The sequence below is a fragment of the Lepidochelys olivacea genome (assembly GCF_965140295.1).
Source record: "Lepidochelys olivacea isolate rLepOli2 genome assembly, chromosome: 17".
Lineage (NCBI taxonomy): Eukaryota > Metazoa > Chordata > Testudines > Cheloniidae > Lepidochelys > Lepidochelys olivacea.
The window spans coordinates 66,163-79,882 of NC_140427.1; the positions used below are offsets into that span (position 1 = coordinate 66,163).

At 36.8% G+C, this 13,720-nt stretch overlaps 1 protein-coding gene across 3 annotated transcripts in view; it reads left to right on the top strand.

The window, feature by feature from the left end:
- CRK (CRK proto-oncogene, adaptor protein) overlaps positions 1-10,768 on the top strand; it is a 51,243-nt gene extending 40,475 nt beyond the window's left edge. For 2 of the 3 annotated variants that reach the window (XM_084650970.1, XM_084650969.1), the window contains exon 3: positions 9,046-10,768. In XM_084650970.1, the coding sequence (XP_084507096.1) occupies positions 9,046-9,183 (138 nt within the window). In that variant the 3' untranslated portion in view covers positions 9,184-10,768. The remainder of the gene's footprint in view (positions 1-9,045) is intronic. The other variant, XM_084650971.1, reaches the window with a different exon arrangement.
- Positions 10,769-13,720: the final 2,952 nt, after the last annotated feature.

Consider the following 13,720-nt stretch of genomic DNA (forward strand, 5'->3'; position numbering starts at 1 on the left):
GGTTAGTTGTCTGAAACATTTTCCCCTTTTCCTAACTACTGTTGCTTAAACTAAACTCAGGCAAGACCAATGGAAACTGCTCTCTTGAAGATGTTATGATATCCTAGTCATAGCATTGGCTGCTTCTGTGGAAAGTGACATACAGCTGAATGTCACCAGCATATTGCTGGTAATGAAACACATGATATTTTGCCTCTTCAACTCTTATGTAGATATTGGGTGGGAAGAGAGGATAAATCCTTGAGGGGAGAGGAGAGGAGAGATACTTGGGGGCCTCATGAGCTGAAGGTTTTAGCATTACCACTCTGGGTCCTGTTCGAGAATATGTAATTCTGTACTGTCTGCCACCATGCATGGTGGTCACCAGCACCTTATGATCAACTGTCCTGAAAGATGCATTAAAGATTGAGTAATATGAATGTTGACCTATGGTCTCTGGAGAAGAGTTTCAAAGGCACAAATAAAAGTTAGATCCCTAATTCGTATTGAAAGTCATTTGAAGTCAGGCCACCTAAGGCCAGATTTAAAAAGGTATTTAGGCACCTAATGATGCAGACAGGCATCTAGTAGGATTTAGAATACTGAGGTTGGTTGCCTAATATGACTATTCACTCCAGTAAATCCCACTAGATGCCTGTCTGCAATGTTAGGTGCCTAAGTACCTTTGCAAATCTGACCGCCAATCACCATTTGTGGCTTTTGAAAATCTCCCCCTATATTCATTGTCATAGATCATCATTTAGTGCTATGAGGACTGTATCCTAGTCTGAAGCCTAATTGCAATGAATCCAGGATGTTGGCAGATGTTGCATGCTCTTGAAGTCTGGTTGTGTATAATCTCTCAATGATTTTTTACTAGCAATTGAGATTTTCTGTATCTAGTATTGTTGCATCCACCTGTTGTCTCATGCTTGGCAAATTGAGACCAACATATTATCTGTTTTGGTCAACAAGTTGTTATACTGTTCTGCCAGCTCATCAGCCTTGTTTTGCCTTTCTAGGAGATGCTGGAAATGCAAATAATTCATGAGTTTCCACCAGGTTTGGCTCATTCCTCTTGTGAGGTAGAAGGAATGCTTTGGTCTTTGCGTAGAAGAAGACACAGTAAGAACAGCAAAGCAAAACCATTCATGTACCATGCCCAGTTCTAAGACAACAATCACATTCATCATGTAGCTCCAGAGATGGCATGTGTGCAAGGCATCCTGGATGTTGACATTATTGTATATTGTTGGAGTTCACTTGTCTTATCTCTTAATGATTTTGACTAGAAATTGAGAGGTTTCCTTCATCTACTATTCTGGAACCAGCTATTGTCTCATTTTATATCTAGATTATAATCTCAGTGTTTATACATGACCTAACACAATAGGGCTGTGATTTATGACACTTTTGCAATACAAATAATACATATTAATAATATTAGCTTCCTGAGAGTTAGGCAGAATACTTCATTTTTCAGGAATGTTGATAGGCTTGCTTTTCTGTGGCAAATGCGTTTTGATTTTCATTAGAAGTTGGCAGCGTTCTTTATTGTCATTCACTAGGCAGAATGGGAGTGCAAGAGATGGATCTGTTTTGCACTGGTGGCTCACATATTTCTCAGGTCTTGATCATGATTTTGAGCCATACTCCACACAGATGGTTAAATGACTAATGCATTCTGGTTTGGTTTAAAGTTTTCTGTTTAATAATGAATTCCTCTCATATTTGGTAGCTCTTTTCTGTAAAGTAGGATCAGCGCTCTTTCATTTCATGTTTGGATTATTCAGTCTGGATTAAACAGGCAGTTCACTAAACAGCATAGCTCTGTTGGCCATGGTTTATTCTGTGGTGATGATGGAGGAATAAGTTCTCTACTTTCATTATGAGAAGTCTTTGTGCTGTTAATGGATGGATTCAAAGTGGATTTCTTAGTATCAGTACTCTATCTGCCTGTGTATGCACTTCATCTGACAAAAGTTGTAAGTGAACTGTATTGATCTATGTGGAGGACAAGCAAATTGGATCAATGTTTCCACAAGCTCAGTAGCTTTGGCTCATTCCCCTGGACTCTTCCCCCCTCTCCCAGGCATATCACACTGTAAACCTTGTGTAATTGCTATCCACTGTCATTCCTAGGTGTCGGTCAGTATTACTGTTTTCCCAGATTCCTGCTACTTAGGGGTTCAGATTTTTTCCCCCTAACTGCATTTTTCCAAAATTAATCTTTTTGTTTTTACCCTGTTTCTAATCGCTAGTTCCCTTTTTATTCTCTGACCTCTCTGGAGTTCAGTTCCTTTCAATTTCATATCTTTAAATTGCAGTAGTGTGCTGTCTACCTCCTCTTCTGGATCATTTAATTAACTAGTTAAATAAATCCAGTCCTAATTTTGATCAGTATGGTGTCTCACTAGATGCACACTCTCTTCTGTTCCCCATTTCCCAGTTCAGTACTTTCCATTGTCAAGTCTTTTAAGCCAATTTTAATCCACCTGAGTGTTCTTAGCCAAGACAATGTAACTAAAGCCCTACAAGACACAAATTACATCCGATGCTCGAAAAACATCAGATACCTAACAGCAAGAGGCTGCTACTAAAGAGTTGAAGGTGGGCCACCAGCAAGTCCAGGTGCCACAGCTCTAGTGCCTTGACTGCTATAGAAGCAGCAAAGAGACATATATAATTCTTAAATTTAAATTGTACAGCAATTGAGTTAGGAGCCCTGATTGGTCATGGAAAGCTTCCTGTTTGCCTGTGGCAAATAGATTAGTGGGTTTTTTCCAAATGTGCTTTTCATGGAAACTTCTTTATTAATCATATTACAAAACAAAAACAAAAAATCCTCAAGGTGCCTCTATCGCCAAATGATCATATTGTTTCTGTTCATGCACTCCTGATCCTTTTCCTCTGATCTCATTTTAATTTAAATATAGAATGTAATCTCCATGGGAGGCAGGAATTCCATGTTTATCTGTTCTATAAAGCACCATGTGCGTATGTGGCACAACGTTAAGTAATACTAAATTGAGCACTGTTGCATCTGCTGTGCCCTCGTCATTCCCTAAAGAGCAATGAATTTTGTCTGACTTACTTGGCGGTTCAGTTGTCCTATAGACAGTTCAATCAGAAAATGGAATTTGGAGAAGCTGGACTTCGAAAAAAGGGGATAGTTTAATTTCTTACATCTTAATATTTTTATAAAAGCCCTATTTTAAAATTGGCTTTGTCTAGAAACAACTTCATATTTACTGTTCATCCTGGGAGTAGTTCTGATAAGGATTGCCCCTATGAGAGCTTAAATAAACTTGCCTTAAATAAAAAGTACCTATGGCAAGGTAATTTCAATGGAGCATTCAATCCCCGTTGTCATGGCTTTGATGACAAAGCATCACTTTAAAGCAGTCTTACCGGTAGAGAACTTTTGCAGATATCATGTGTCCAAATCTGTTCACACAGATTCAGAGTGCCTGGCTCACTGAATTTTGGCTTAGCTACATAGCTAGTAAACCTTGTCAAGATATATTCCTCTAGGTCAAGAAATTTGTAAGCTCTGTTAGTTAAGTATTCATAGCTTGATAATTTACTAGCAGATAATTGATGAGAGATTGAAGAAAAAAATATTAACCACCTTTGGCTGTTCAGGAGTGTTTGAACTCCCAAACATAGGTATTCCATCACTAATTATATGAAATAGAAAAATATCCATGGTTTGTTATAGTGGAAGCAGCAGCAACCCTTTCTGTAGGGTGCCTAAAGCTTTCCGTTATTTAAAAATAATAATCTTACAGTTTTTCTCTAAAGAATTCTAATACAACCATGGGTTAGAGCAAACTTAAATTTGGCAGGAAGACAGTCTTGGGGGTAAGGAGCTGACTTTTGTTGGCTTCATGAAAATCTGTTCACATTAGACAGAGTTATAAGCTATTGAAAACTGACCATTGCCTGTCTGTGCTTCACAAGTTACAGCTTGTTTTTAGTTTGCTGCTAAACCCCTTCAAGATTCCACTGTCACTGTGCATGCACTGTCCGGTTTTTCACATTAGTAGTGCACACACAGACTAGAAACTCTGGATGGAACACAGCCAAGTGGATCATCCATGTCTATCTACATACTGCCGCGGCTTCTGTACTTACACAGTCAAATTACCTGTGGCTCAGGGGAAAACAAACTGAACAGGGAACCAGAAGACTATTAATTCTAATCTAATTTCTACCAACTGGTAGTAAAAATGCTGTGTCCTTCACAATCCTTTTTACTGAGCAGAGCCTTACAGGGTATGTCTACATAGCATGCTAGAGCCTGCCCATGAGAGTGAGCCTCCCAGTCTGGGCTGACTAGTGCTCTAAAACTAGCTGTATAGACAGCACTTTTTAATTGTGGCTTGGGCTCTTCAGCCCATCCCCTCCCTAGGGTTCAGAGCCTGAGCTCCAGCCCGAGTTGCAACTTCAAAGTGCTGTCTATACAGCTAGTTTTAGAGTGCTGTCATGAGCCCTGCTTACGCAATCTGTCAACCCAGGCTGGGAGGCTTTGTCATGTGGGCAGGCTCCAAAATGCTGTGTAGACATAAACTACATAGGTACAAATGACACTGTGTCTCTGTGTGCCAAATATTAGTGCTTGGCTAAGCTGTTAAATAGCACTAATCTAGCATTTGTAAAGCATGGATAACAGTGCTGAAGGCTTTGTGCTCAAACCCTGCTGCTGATGCATAATATTTTTGGAGGTTTTGGGGGGTAGGATTTGTGACAGTTGCATATAATAGAACTTGGTTATGCCCTTTTTAAAAAGAGAAGAATGGCCAAAACAAAATCTAAGAAATCACATACAAAAAATCAGATTAAAATTGTTTAGGTTGCAAAGTCAAGCACTGTTTCTAGGAAATGCCAGATTTAAGGTTGTCTGGGCAGTGCTGAGGGAATTAAAGTTGTGTAGTGAATGAGGTTGTCTGTACCAGTCGCACATGGCTCCCAGTTTCACTTGCTCCAAAAACACTGGAAGGGGTACAGAGATTGATGCAGGGGACTGCAGGAAGAATGATATAACATAGATTAATGCCACTCAGGAGAACTTAGTTCTATTGCTGCCTCAGCCACAGACCTCCACTGTGATGGTCGTCAAGTTAATTGACCAGAATTTTTTGGAGGGAGTGTGTTCCGCATTTTCTGAGTGTCTAACCTTAGATACTTAGACGGTGAGTTTCAGAAGGGCTGAATGCTCAGTGACTGCAGCTGAAATACCTGGAAGCTCTAGCTGCTCAAAAACTCTGGTAGTAAATTGCTTGGAGAAGTGAGCACAGAGTTGAAAGTCAGGAGGTCCCGAGTCTCTGCCACTTATATCACTGTGACACCTTGGATAAGGTTGTTTGCCTTTTTCTCTCTATTTTCCCATCTGTAAAATGGCAATAAATATACTTGCCCATCTGATACTCAGGGTTGTAGAAGATTAATTAGTAGGGCTGTCGATTAATCGCAGTTAACTCACGATTAACTCAAAAAATTAACTGCGATTAAAAAAGTTAATTGCGATTAATCACACTGTTAAACAATTGAAATTTATTAAATATTTTGGATGTTTTTCTACATTTTCAAATATATTGATTTCTGTTACAACACAGAATACAAAGTGTACAGTCCTCACATATTATTTTTAGTACAAATATTTTCCATTGTAAAAATGATAAAAGAAATAGTATTTTTCAGTTTACCTTATACAAGTACTGTAGTGCAATCTCTTTATCTTGAAAGTGTAACTTACAAATGTAGATTTTTTTGGTTGTTACATAACTGTACTCAAAAACAAAACAGTGTAAAACTTTAGAGCCTACAAATCTACTCAGTCCTACTTCTTGTTCAGCCAATTGCTAAGACAAACAAGTTTATTTACATTTACGGGAGATACTGCTGCTTGCTTCTTATTTACAGTGTCACCTGAAAGTGAGAACAGGTTCCCATGGCACTTTTGTAGCCAGCATTGCAAGGTATTTACATGCCAGATATGCTAAACATTCATATGTCCCTTCATGCTTCGGCCTCCATTCTAGAGGACATGCTTCCATGCTGATGATGCTTGTTAAAAAAATAATGCATTCATTAAATTTGTGACTGAACTCCTTGGGGGAGAATTGAATGTCTCCTGTTCTGTTTTACCCACATTCTACCATATATTTCATGTTATAGCAGTCTTGGATGATGACCCAGCACATGTTCGTTTTAAGAATGCTTTCACAGGAGATTTGGCAAAATGCAAAGAAGGTACCAATGTGAGATTTCTAAGGATAGATACAGCACTCGACCCAAGGTTGAAGAATATGAAGTGCCTTCCAAAATCTGAGAGGGACGAGGTGTGGAGAATGCTTTCAGATGTCTTAAAGGCGTAACACTCTGATGTGGAAACTACAGAACCCGAACCACCAAAAAAGAAAATCAACCTTCTGCTCGTGGCATCTGATTCAGATAATGAAAATGAACAGGTGTCGGTCCACTCTGCTTTGATTGTTATCAAGCACAACCCGTCATCAGCATGGACGTATGTCTTCTGGAATGGTGGTTGAAGCATGAAAGGACATATGAATCTTTAGCGCATCTGGCATATAAATATCTTGTGATGCTGGCTACAACAATGCCATGTGAACACCTGTTCTCACTTTCAGGTGACATTGTAAACAAGACATGTGCAGCATTATCTCCTGCAAATTGTAACCAAATTTCTTTGTCTGAGCTATTTGCTGAAGTAGGACTGAGTGGATTTATAGGTTCTAACATTTTGCGTCATTTTATTTTTGAATGCGGTTATTTTTTGTATATAATTCTACATTTGTAAGTTCAACTTTCATGATAAAGAGATTGCACTATAGTATTTGTATTAGGTGAATTGAAATGTACTATTTTCTTTTGTTTTTTACAGTGCAAATATTTGTAATAAAAATTAAATATAAACTGAGCACTGTACACTTTGTATTCTGTGTTGTAATTGAAATGAATATATTTGAAAATGTAGAAAACATCCAAAAATATTTAAATAAATGGTATTCTATTATTAACAGTGCAATTAATTGTGATCAATTTTTTAATCACTTGACAGCCCTGTTAATTAGTTAATATCTGTACAGTGTGCTGAACATAACTGTTATAACAGTTCCAAGTACTCTAAAAAATCATCCCTAATTACAGGACACAAAAAATTAGTGAAGACTTGCAAATTCTTGTCTTTATCTCCCTGTACCTTGATTTCCTGGCTGTCAAATGGGAATATTGATACTCTGTCTCACAGAGCACTTATGAAGATAAATTAATGAATGTTTGTGACACTCAGATATGATAATAAGCACCATAGACAAGCCCATGAGTAAATTAATAACTACATATTCAGTGTGGCATTTGGATGATATGCAATAAATAGGACATAGGTCCACGTGTAGTGGTCAGACTGGATAATTGTAAAGGTCCCTTCTCGTCTTATACATCTACCCATTCTCTGAGCATCATCCATCCAGTGTACTGAATTAGATGAGTATTGAGGAAAAAATGATGTGTTTGCAATCATATAATTAAAAAAGGTTGTCATAATGTCTATGCACAAGTGAATAAAGTTCCACAAGCAGCCTTACATTTGGCATTACCTATAACTCTTGAGGGTTTGACTTTGCAACCAATTTACATTCTTCTAATTAGAGATTTTTCTGTGTACTCAAATATCTGCTATATTAATTAATCTGCAGTGTAGTTGTAGCCATGTTGGTCCTGGGATATTAGAGAGACAAGGAATAACTTCTGTTGGTGAGAAAGACACGCTTTAGAGCTGTTTGAGACTGCAAGTAAGCACTTTTCATAGAAAAATACTAGCATGAACAGTACCAAAATGAGTGTAACAAGGAATCAGATACTTTTCTGCACTATGTAGTAACAATGTACTTGTTCTTATCCTGTAGGTTGGTGATCTGGTAAAGGTCACAAAGAAGTTGGTCCCATAAAAGATATTACCTCACTCACCTTATCTCTCTAATATTAATTAAACAACACTTAAAATAAAATACGAAGGAAATTACTTATTCAAACACTGAACTTTTTAAAGTGTGATTAATTTTGGAATGTGGTAAAATATAGACCTAGAATGTAGTCTGACATTTACACCGACTTATTGTATGACTTTGGGCAAGTCACCTAATAGCTCTCTGTATTTTTCCTGTCTGTCAAATGGGGATAATGCTTGCCATACAACTGATCAAGCCTTAATGTTTGTGAAGTGCTCAGTCATATGGAAGATGCTCTAAATGCTGCTATTTATTACTATTACAATGTAATACCTTTAACTTGCTCTCCCAAACCAGAGAATTTCACCACTATACTCTTATAGCTACCATTATCACCTTTTTCTGTGCTCATGGTCTTGCAACACTCCTTTGAGGAATTGTTGACACTGAGCAGGGCTGTTGTATCTGACCTATTATTTCTTAAAATATTTTGCTCAACCTTTCAGTTGTATTTGAGATGTCCCTTTTTTTAAAGAGCTGTTAGGTTTCCAATATCGTAATGTATTTCCTTTATACACTTGCAAACTGTCTTCCCTCTTATGTTCAGTTATTGGTCCCACCCAGGAGAAATGCAAGCATCTAATGTTAGTTCAGCAATAATTAATTTACCACAACAAGAGGGCTGATTTGTCAAGCCACAAGAACACACTGAAAGAGACTGGTGCAGGGTTGCAGAGTCTATACTGTAGGTAGGGTGACCACATGTCCCGAGTTTATAGGGACTGTCCTGATATTTGGGGCTTTTTTTATATGGACTCCTATTACCCCCCGTCCCGATTTTTCACACTTGCTATCTGGTCACCCTAACTGTAGGTAGTCTATCCACACATTGCTGCATTTCTCTCTCTGTTTTTCTGTTTTCTTCAAGAGTTTAATAATTTGGATTAGGCTGTTCTGCCAAAGACTGACTATTTGAGACAGCAAGTAAGCATTTTTATTGAAGAGTACAAATGTAAACTGTACCAAAATGAGGTTAACAAGGAATTAAATACTCTTCTACACTATGTAATAACACTTTGTTCCTGTCCTGCAGGTCGGTGAGCTGGTCAAGGTCACAAAGATTAATGTGAGTGGTCAATGGGAAGGAGAGTGTAATGGTAAACGTGGTCACTTTCCATTCACACATGTCCGCCTGCTGGACCAACAGAATCCTGATGAGGACTTCAGCTGAGTGTGGCTCAACAGTTTTGCTTACAGATGGGAACAGTCTCTCTGTATTTCACTGCAGCTGCCATTTAGACTGTGTTCCTACAGATGTCGAAAGGAGTATTGTTTATTCGAGCATTCTGATACCTGCAAACCCTGGGACTGAACACCACCATTCCTTAATCAAAACTGATGTTATTCAGGGTACGAAACTAGATAACCTATGTGTCAAGTAGCAGAACAAGTATATGATTGTAGGTTGTAATGCCTGCTTATGTTCATGTGCAGAGCATACCGTACCTTACCTGCAGCAGCAGATGGAGAAAGCAGCAATACATCTGTTGATTAGAGGTTTTAGCGTTCTCCAGTCCCATTGCTTATGTTGCTGCTTCCACAGGCAATGCAAATCAAACTTAGAAAATTCAGTGTATGGGTAGGAATTTCACAAACAGTTAATTCTGGAGCTTTTGCCTTTGTTTTCATTCTAACTTTCTTTGCCCTAACAAGTCTACATAATGTTTTGCACCAAGCAAATAATCTTTTTAGATGTAGAACATACATTGGGATAGCTTTGTGACTTACAGATATCTACCACTTCAATGGTAAATAAGAAATCAAATCCTCCTCTAGGTCTTCAGATGAGTTTGAGGACACTAGAGATTGGTTTCTTTAGTACTGATGCTTCAAACTTTCCTAGTAGCTAATTTAACTTCAAGTTGAGATGTTATATTAACACATCCTGATATTTTTTACCCACAAATACATGTTTTAAGGAATTGTAGACCTCCATACCAGTGCTGACAAATGTGTGCATAGCACTTTACTCATTAATTCATAGCTTCAAGGTAGTATTTGATTAATAAGTGTACTAAAATATGCAGCATTGCTCTGAAAAAGTAACACAGAGAACATTAGCCAGTTGTAAGAGATAAAATTAAATTACATTGAGACAGTTTCATAACTCCTTTATCCTTAGTGAATAGTCTTAGTCATTGGCTAGAGCAAATCAGTGTCAAATGTCTTGAACTAACAAGCCAAACATTACCTTTCTTTTAAAATAACTTTTGGGACTGCTCTGCTTGTTTCCATCTGTAAAGCATTTGATAGTGAATTCATGAGAAGATTTTATTTGTAATAAACTAATAGAAAATACTTTTGTGCTTCTGGACTGATTATAAAAAGGCATAATAGAGTAAAATACTACTTCATAGCAAATGATAAAAATCAGTGCATTGACTAGGTTATTATGCACTACTTGAATTTTCAACTTTTTCTACTAATCCTTATCTGATTTTCTTTAACATTAAAATTAGAATGGATGCAGTAAGTTTTGTAAATTAAAACAATAAGGTAACTATCCCTTGCCTGTATCTTAAATTAAGTTATCCAAATACAACAATCTAGTGACCAATATATTCAAAGTTATTTTGTAACTTTTGTGGCTACATTGTAAACAATTTTTCTAAATGGTTTAAAACTGAAACACCTCCTGGACATGTACAAGTAGTTAAATACCACTAGAAGAAAAGGAGTACTTATGGCACCTTAGAGACTAACCAATTTATTTGAGCATGAGCTTTCGTGAGCTACAGCTCACTTCATCGGATGCATACGGTATTCGATTAAGTGAGCTGTAGCTCACGAAAGCTTATGCTCAAATAAATTGGTTAGTCTCTAAGGTGCCACAAGTACTCCTTTTCTTTTTGCGAAGACAGACTAACACGGCTGTTACTCTAAATACCACTAGAATGTCTCTGAACAGTTGTAAATGCTTTAAGGGCTAGTTCCCATCACAGAGGCTACTGCTGAGAGGCATGGGCCCATAAATTAGAATACTGTTAACATTTTACCTCAAAACTATTACATGCTGGAAACAGTAATACTTTTCCTTTATCTGTTACATAGTTGCTTTATGTTAGAACTAAGTGATCAGTATGTCTGTCCAATTTTCAGGTAGTGGGGACAGATTACTGTAGAGAAATCCTAACAAACAATGATTTTTTTAAAAGTACTACTAAACCCTCTGTAGAAAACTTACAACTCATCTATTTTTGTGATAATTACTTGACGGACAGAAGTAATTAAGTGACTGCATTTCTAATCTAATTTGAATTGATATTGTGCTTCTAAGTTAGTGCTCAATGTGCTTAAAAATGCTTAAAGATAAACTAATCATGGGCTGGTAAAATGTTAGTTTCTTTACATATAATTCATACTTTTTTCCCCTGACCTTGCTACCTACAGGAATTGAATACTTGATACAGGCAGTCTCTAAATATGGTATCTATACATACAAATTAATTGCTGATAGATGCATATATTTTTCTCCACATATCACAAAAGAAGCATAAATAAAGGAGAGACGTGTTCAATATTCTCAGTAAGGCAACACAATTTAGTCCACTTCAACTGATTCTTCCTGTCATAATTAAATCATCCTGCATATCCGTAGTCATGTCTACAAGATTCCATTCCCCAACTTTTGTAGATAAAGTTCCTTTAAGAAAATATGGTGTTTGGTATGCAGGTTATTTTTTAACATGAATGGGATATAAAGAAATTTTCATTGCTAAATAAATGCCCTATACACTCATTTAAACTAAAAATACAAATGTATTACTATGTACCTATGTTTTTCTGAAGACCATATGATTGCAAATACTTTACTTTTATTATAGACTTTGACAGAGCAGAAGAACAATCATCCCTACAAAGTCTTAATATCTGCTGTTATTTTAGAAGAATAAGTTCTTGTGAAATAAGATTTTCTTAGCCCCCAGTATACTAATTGCTGAGTTTTCAGATGACATATAAGTTTGTTCATCAGATAACAGGCCTACAGGATAAGACTGCATTTGTACAAGATACTGATTCAACCTATCTCACCAATGTCTTAAAGCAGGATAGATAAAACTGAATAATTCATAAGTATGTAGATGGAATCGTCTTGTGGCCTTTGTTCCCTCTTTTGCACACCCCCCTACCCTCCAAAAAACCAAACTCATTAGTAAGAATGTTAGAAGTCATACAAGTTTTAGTTGTCTCTGTCAGTGTTTGGGTTTATTCTGCACAGGCAGGTTCTAGAACTAGAATACTAATGTTTTCTAGAAATACACCATGAAAAGCAGAACGCTCAACTACACTGTGTTCTCCTAGTGCATTTACACATTATATCACACTAAACGAAGTACAACTTGGCTGCTATGTTTTTTTTAATATATATTTCATTTCTGTAAAACCCAGACTTTAATACTAATATATGACCTGATTAATCTGTTTCAATTGTGTTTGTTAATGCAAATATTTTTAATCATTTGAGTAAAAACACTTCATGTTCTTAATGGTTTTGGGGGAAAGATGCTAAGCAATCCAATTTGAAGTAAAAAATATGAACATGTGCCACTGTATTATAACACTATTCACTTTCTTGACAGTTAAAATCTACTTTTTTATTTTTTGTAGCATGTAATGTATATGTTCATAGTATGTGAAGTAAATAAAAAATATAGCCAAAATATTGGGTCGGTATAATTTTGGAGCAGCTGTCTTTGGAAGTTATTCATTTATTTTCTAATGGTGTAAATATAAATTTATAAAGGGACAATATGATTGTGTCTACAGTAATGGTTTACTCACTTATGTCCTCACCCAAAAGAGGCTATTAAACATGACATTTGGGAGAAGTTCATAAACGTCAGCTTTGAGTAAACTTAACTGACAAAAAAAATAATACTCAGGCCTCTTGAAAAAAAGGTGATTTATTCATTTAAAAAACCCTGAATGTAGTCTTAACTCTTACCAAAAAATACGAATGCTTATTTTCCATGCAGAAATTAAAATCACATGCCAAATTTCCCCCATAATAAAAAACTTTTACAATTCTTAGATATAATATTCTAGCAATAATTCTCAGTCTTGCAAATAAATAATATTTTGGCAATCTGAATAGGCTCACTAGGAAAATTCAGCCCCTTTAATTTACTTTTAGAAATTATGAAACAAATAGTCCTTGTTGTTTTTGCATATTAAATTTAATTCTATCTTGGTCTCACGCTTTCATCTTCAGACCTTTAAAACTATCATAAAGTTGTATGGGGAATCTGGGTAAAGGACAGTGGCAGATTATGGGATAAATTTTAGTTGAATGTTTCTACTAGAATTATCATCAATTAAACAAATTTAACAATATTCACATTTAAATTATTTTTATGTGTCACAGTTAAAACCTCGGAGATTAATGGGCAGTCTTGTACCTCTGAGCTCCTGAACATAATGCATCATCCTGATGCATGGGGAGTAGATGGCCAGCTCTCTGTGGAGAAAGAGGTGGTTAGGGACTATTTAGAAAAGCTGGACGTGCACAAATCCTTGGGGCCGGATGAGTTGCATCCGAGAGTGCTAAAGGAATTGGCGGCTGTGATTGCAGAGCCATTGGCCATTATCTTTGAAAACTCATGGCGAACGGGGGAAGTCCCAGATGACTGGAAAAAGGCTAATGTAGTGCCAATCTTTAAAAAAGGGAAGGAGGAGGATCCTGGGAACTACAGGCCAGTCAGCCTCAC